The sequence below is a fragment of the Octopus bimaculoides genome, chromosome 1 (assembly GCF_001194135.2).
Source record: "Octopus bimaculoides isolate UCB-OBI-ISO-001 chromosome 1, ASM119413v2, whole genome shotgun sequence".
Classification (NCBI taxonomy): Eukaryota; Metazoa; Mollusca; class Cephalopoda; order Octopoda; family Octopodidae; genus Octopus; species Octopus bimaculoides.
In genome coordinates, this window is record NC_068981.1 from 158762137 (window position 1) to 158769768 (window position 7632).

Sequence of the window (7632 nt, forward strand, 5' to 3'; positions counted from 1 at the left end):
AGACAGACAGACAGACAGACACACACACACACACACACACACACACACACACACACACAGAGCTATAAATAAATAAATAGGCAAAAGAACTGATAAACAACCTTAACTGGCACTTTTTCTTCTTGATGAATACCCCCACTGAAATGTCAGAATTCTTTTCTCTTTAAAACAAAAATTCCTATTCTAAACTTTACTGAAACTATTTTTGCCTATTCAAACCTTTATTAGTTTTCTTGGTTGCTAGTGTTTTTCTGACATAAATAAACAATCAATCAAACAGCAGGCATTACAGAACAGACATAACAGACAAAAAGACAGATAAATAAACAGTTAGACATATTTAAAAAAGATGAATTGCACACAGCAAGATGATATAACAGTGCTTACCTTTTGAAACTTTTGTCACATTTTTCGCAAATAAATCTTCTGTGAGGATCAACATGTGTCTTTGTATGATAGCGTAATCCTGGGACACTTGTGAAGACTTTGCCACAACCATCTTTGGGACACTTTAACAATTTCTGAGTGACATTGTCTTCTTGGGATTTCTCAAATTCTTGCATCCGTTCTGTCTTTACCCGTGACCGTTTGCTTAAGGTGGCATCCTGTCAACAAAAGCATACATCCACACCAGAGTTATTTAGCTTACTTCAGATTACAATAATTTCTTACAATGGAATAAAACCATAAATTTGTAAAAGAAAAAATATATATATAGTTGACTGAATCAATAAAAGTAAATAATTGATAATTCTTTTTTAATTGCCCCTAATCACCATATGGTGAAGCCAACAACAGCATGTTTTGGAACTTAGAATGTAAACAAGCATCACAAAGCAGTTCAGCATTTTAATGTTTCTGGCAATGCACTGCCACTGCTATAAATCCAAATAACAAATAAAGAAACAAGGTGCTCAAAGCCAATTGGTTTCTCATTTACAGGACAGAAGGATAATAGTAAAATTCTTCAAGAGACTCCAGAGCTACAAGACCACAATGTAAGTAAATAACATTTATATACCTATTCAACCTTACTTGAGTATGAAAGAAATAATGTAATCTTATGAAAAAGAATAAGAAAGACTTTTTCTTGGCCACAACAAAGTAACATGTAATACAACAAAAATATTAGATATATGATACATTTTTCTATGACAATGATAATGCATTAAATGCTCATTATATTGTATACATGTTCCCATAAGATTATATCACTCAAAAATGCTTACAATCTTACTAACACAAAGAAATGATTCAGAAATGAAATATAAAACCAAAAATGGGAACAGCAAAATTACAAAACATATTTAATTTTTGATTATACAATGCTACATATCTCAGTTTGCGTATTATATGCTCTACAAAAACATATATACTTCATAAAATTTTATTTTGTGTTTCAATAACCACTATAACAGATAATAACACAAAAGCATTCCATGTGTGATAATTCAGTCAATGTATAAAATATTTTTTGTATGTTAATTTTATACAACAGGTGAACTTCTGTGGCCAACACCAGTAATATTGGGAGATCACATGTTACAAGAAGCAGCAATATGAATATTTATTGAAAAGTTATTGGGAGAGAAATTTATGAATGAAGGTGTGTGTCTATGCTATGACAAAATGCTAAATAAGATCAAAAGAGCCAAATATATATTAGAAGATGTAAAAAAAAGTATAACAGGGAATCTTCAAAGCAAAACTTAGAAATCAAAAGAGTGTTTGGAAAAGAAAAAAAAGTTTGGGAAGTTTTTTTTTTTAATTCTCAAATATATTTTCTCCTTTGACAGCACGTATCCAAAACAAGTATACAAATGATTTGAAACGGGCTATTATTAAAACTTCTGCTTTCATTTCTCAACATAATTGTTAAAAAATATAAATATTTAACTTTCTGAACAAGCATTGTTGAAAGTAAATTTTTTTTTAAAAGGGTACAATTAGTTCATTGTTGTATTAGGTTTGCAAGATTCATGATGTGAACTTATGTGTTGAATGAGATTTTATTGTATATCAGGGGAGTCATTACGCCAATAATAATCACATGGACTGATCTACTTTACTTCTTTTATTATTCTTAGTCAATTGGTTAACCAATAAACTAAACAGGTACAACTGTTTATTTGAAAGTTTTCATGAACAGAGATGTTATGACTATCATGCTACAAATGTGCCAAATATATAACAAACTGCAATAATGATTAACCTCTTTTGTTTAAAACTTAGAAATTCAAAGAGCTTTTAAGCAAAAAAATAAAATTAAATAAAAAAATTAAGGGAGTTGTATGATTCAGGTATTTTAAAGTATTTATTCATTAGTTCCAATAATTCAGGAAATCCAAGTTCATTTTTACATTTCCCATTATTGTTGGTTTCGTTTTTACTCTAGACCACTTTCCTATTAAAGACGACACATATTTTTTCTGGCATTCCATTGCCCAAAAATACTGGTATGCATTACACACAAATGTTTGTTGTACACAAATAAAAACAGCATGTGTGTGTGTGTGTGTGTGTGTCTATCTACACACACACACACACACACACACACACACACACACACACACACACACACACACACACACACACACACACAGGAGAAATTAAGATAAACACAAATTAATATTATTAGTTCCTATGCATGTTCACCACTATGGTTGCTTGGAACCTTGCATTGGGTGTTTTAAGCGCATAAGGACACTTAACAAGAATGGATCAGGGAACACTTTATCGCATTAAGTTAGGGAGAACTAACGTCAAGTGTTGGGTGGATGGCAAAGTATTTTATAAGCATTTTGAAAGGGAAATTAAAGGAAAGCAATAGTACATATATATAAATATATACCCATGCATGGAAGATGGATTTTAAACTGATGATGATGATATATATATACATACATGTAAACACACACACACACACACACACACATACACACACACACACACACACACATATATATATATGCATACACACACATTCACCGTGACAAAGTGTCCTTATTAGGTAAATAAAAAAAGAACAAATAACAGTTAAATAATATGTCTATGTATGTTTCACTTTTCTAGATAGGAACCAGTTTATTCATCAAATTTTTTTTTCCATTCACACAAACTTATCAATTAAATGCTTTTTTGACGAAGCTTGCATTTTTCAGCTGAAAATTGTTGCTAGTTTATTTCTGAAAAGAATACTGTATTTGAAGGCATTTAGAGAGCATACTAATTTTAATAATGAAAAGTGGTTGAAGTTAATACACCTAATCAATCAGACATTTTGTTTAAAAAGAATGCATTACTGAATTAGCCCCACATGTTGCCACAATTCTAGTAAATATTCAGATAGATTACAATGAAAACACCAATCATAGAAATGTAGTCATTTAATAGTAGTTTATACTGCAATAAATATCAGGGAATCACAGAACAAAATAAATATATTGATAGACACTACTGCACATGCAGAAAAACTTTAAATAACATGCAAATATATATTTCAGAATATAAAGTAAAAATAGACTGGTAAAGAAAAAGAACTAGCTCTGTGTAAGCTCAACACATTCAACGTTTGATATGGAAGTATATTTCAACCCCATCTCAAATCCAACAATAAAGGTTTTAGATATCTAAAGACGAACTATCTTTGCTTCCTGTCCAGTGGGGTGATGATCCCTCAATGATTTAATTTTGAAATAAGTCTCATCACCGTGAACCTGCCTGAATAAGAAACTCATAGACACAAAACCTATCCTTTTGGATAATTTTTGCATTAATTTTTCTCTATAATTTTGGCACAAGGCTAGCAAATTTTGAGGGAAGGAGACTAGTTGGTTATATTGATCCCATGTACTTGACTGGTGTGTTAACTTTATCAACCATGAAAAGATGAAAGGCAAGGTTGACCTCAGCAGCATATGAACTCAGAATACAAAACTAGAGGAAATGCTGTCAAATATTTTGTCCAACATAGTAATGATTCTGCCAGCTTGCTGCCTTAATTCTGTATATTAATAAAATGGGAAACTTATAGTTAGATATGGGAAACTTATAGTTAGATTCAAATATACCACTGTTGTGCTATATATCTATACTATATATTTTAGTAATTTCAATATATCATGGTCTTCAGAATTCAGCCAAGTATTTGACAATTAATGACGATTTGATAGTTAAAGAGATAGAAAAAAAAAGTTTGACAGAAAGAAAACAGGAAGAAGAAAAACAAAGTAAAAATGTCAGTCTCAATAAAGGTTGATGAGCGCTTAAAGATTAACTGTTGCTGCAAACAAACAACAAGTGTTCCCTTTTATTTATCAACAATAACCAGTATAGCATTAAAAGAAAAATAAAAGAATGGAAAGATAATCAACCTGTTAAGATTTCATTTAGTTTCATTCATGGAAGCATGTCTACCATATTTTAGCATTGGATGTTTTCATAAAATTTGTCTCTGCTTTAAGTGTCTCTGTTAATGTTATACAGATTGTTAAATTGATGGGAGTGCCAGACAACTAGAGTCAGTAGTTTGAACCACTTGCACAACATCAAAGAAAGTACGACAGAGTGGTACGGTTTAATATTATAAGTGGGAAAAAAATGATAGGAAATTAATTTCATTGACTTGCAATATTAAGTTCAATTTCTTCTGTGTGTATTTTTCCTTTTGAATGAGGTAAGTTATGTTCAAACAAAGTTATGATGAAAGTATCATTGAAACTTGTTATTCTTTCCTTTCTTTTTCAGGATTCACTCAATGAGCAATATTCTCTTCAATTTTTAGTAGACAGTGTGCAACTTATCCCCTTGACAAAAGTTTATGTACACTGAATGTAATCCAAGTATAATTATTAACTACATTTAGGCAACAAACCCTTTGAGTGCACATGAATTTCTCTGACACTGCTTGTAAAACAAAGGTCAAGGAACAATGTTGGTGAATATTGCCAGATGCTAGATTTCAATGGTCTCATCTATATGACCAAAAATAGCATAACTACTGTCATGGTCTTTAGACACAGATATGAAGTCACAAACTGCATTTTATCCATAACTAGTATACTTGTGGAGTCAAAAACTAAGGTATTTTAAAAGAAGCCAAAACTGGTATTTAATAAATATATAAGTTTATATTTTGCAATGGTGGTGCTCCAGCATGACTGCAGCTTTAAAGCTGAAACAAGTTAAAGAGTGGACTAATACTATTTTCATTCTGAATATTTTTTCTTAATTTTACTTCATACATTACCTAGCATCAAAATTAAATTACAACTGTGACATACCGTAAAAAAAAAAGTAATTATCAGACAAACAAAATAATATTGTTTCCTTTTGTCTGTTAATGCTGGCAACTTTTCTCTTCATTTGCTGTAATAACTCCAAATAGCTTTTACTGAATAAATTTAAAGCATGCATGCAGTCAGTCAGACTTGTGATGCACAGATGCAGTACACTATGTTTGTACTCAGTTGAGTATCATGTCCCACACACATACAGTTTATTGAATGAAGGGCAACGTGGAAATCTGGGCATGTTTACTTTACAGCCCATTTTGTTCATGTCTACATGTAGGTCCGATAGTGGACACAACAAAGGCAAGGGCATGCCAGCTGCTATGCTTCACTTATCCACTTCCCTCTTTGTCACATGATACAATATGTCTTCTGCTTAGTGTAACTAACTGTTGCTCTTCTCTCTCTTTCTAAAAGAAATGACATCTCTTACTCTCTCACCTACTCCAAAGAAGTCTATTCTCCAAATATGCTGCTTTGAAGAATCGCTACTCTTCTTCCAGCTGTTCTCCACACACTCTTTTTCTCATCCTACAACAATTATATTCTGAACACACTTATTCAATTTATATACTATAGTGATGATATATATATATCATACATACACAAACTAGAATCCAGATCTCAATATTTTCCTTCTCTTTGTATATTTTATTTCACACACACACACACACATACACAGATGTTGCATACCAATACATATACATATTTTGCAGTAAATTTGTCATTCAGAATAGTGAATGTGTTCTGAGTTGCAGTCAGAGTTATTAGGAATAGTGTAAAGCAATAAGTGGAGAACAATTAGGTTAGATCAGAAAATGTTAGTCCTCACTGCCAAGACTGCATAAAACTGAGGTGCATGGAGCACTGCTGCATTACAGATCCATTTGACTCCTATCAACAGAAACTAAAGAAGTGTTCCTAAATAACTCATAACAGTCTATATATAATAAGATGCTCTATATGTAATATATATAATATCTATATATAATAAGATGCTCTAAAAAGAAGACTATGTAAGACTCTGAAAGCTACTTAACTGTTAGAGGGGTCAGATAACTCTTTCTAATATCTGATTTCCATGAGACCCAAGGCAAAAACCTCAACTTATTAAACCTTAAACTGTTTACATTTTGAAATGTGTCTTCCTTCTGGTTCTATCTTCTGAATATGTTAACTGTGCTACCTCCACAGAACTACAACTATCAGTTTATCTCTCTTTCGTTCATCAATCCCACTGTACCTTGCTTACATTTGCATAGAACACATGAAGTCAACAGGAGAGCTTCTAAATAATTACCCAAGTGGCACAATGTAGGGGCTAACATTTAAAAAATTTGTTTTACAAAAGAAATCATGTCAGAAATTAAAGCAAAACAGCAACTATAATAATTTCATCATCATAACTTTTTTGATGGTCATCAGTAGTTAAGGCAGTATATTACATGGTCAAAGAGGCAGCACTAAGTAAGTGCAGAGAAGCTTAGACATGAACAGCATAAGTCAGAGATATGTTGGTGTTCAATAATGTATAGATGTCTAGTTTTGTTAACAGTAAAAGAATGCAGCATACAAGAACAAATACCAATTATATCATTTGTTGTTTATTCATGTCTGTCTTACATCTATTTTCCATGCTAGTGTGGGTTAGATGAATATATATTACCAACACAATTATTTACATTACTGCATATTATCTACAGAATTATTTGCTTTACTATTTATTATAATATAATTATTTACATAATTACCAACACAATTATTTACATTACTGCATATTACCTACAGAATTATTTACTTTACTATTTATTATAATATAATTATTTATATAAATATTTATTGTAAGTAATGTAAGTTAATTACTTCAATTATATTTAATCATATTTTTATCTTACTGATTATTTACACAACTGGGGAACTTTCACTCATTTAAATTTCAATGAATTTTCAGCAAAATGTGAAACTGGAATTTCAAATTTTAAAAACACTACTAGCCAAAAATTATATGTGCTAGTTAATCACTGATCACATATATATATTTACCATTACACTGCTATACAAACAAGCCATATGAACATAACAACCATGAAGTTTGAGAAGGTATACCAATATCTACTTGCTTATATTTATAAACTATGGACATTAGACATCATCCTCTTCCTATTTGTATGACTTCTATTTACCATTACACTGTTATACAAACAAGTCATATGAACATAACACCCATGAATTTTGAGAAGATATATCACTATCTACTTGCTTATATTTATAAACTATGGACATTAGACATCATCCTCTTCCTATTTGTATGACTTCTATTTACCATTACACTGTTATACAA

The 7632-nt window shown here is 31.0% G+C and overlaps 1 protein-coding gene across 1 annotated transcript in view; it reads right to left on the reverse strand.

Annotated features, from left to right (window-relative positions):
• Positions 1-7632, reverse strand: part of LOC106881002 (HMG box-containing protein 1) — a 64234-nt gene that overhangs the window by 35050 nt on the left and 21552 nt on the right. The window contains exon 2 of the mRNA XM_052972165.1: positions 388-605. Coding sequence (XP_052828125.1) covers positions 388-605 — 218 coding nt within the window. The remainder of the gene's footprint in view (positions 1-387; positions 606-7632) is intronic.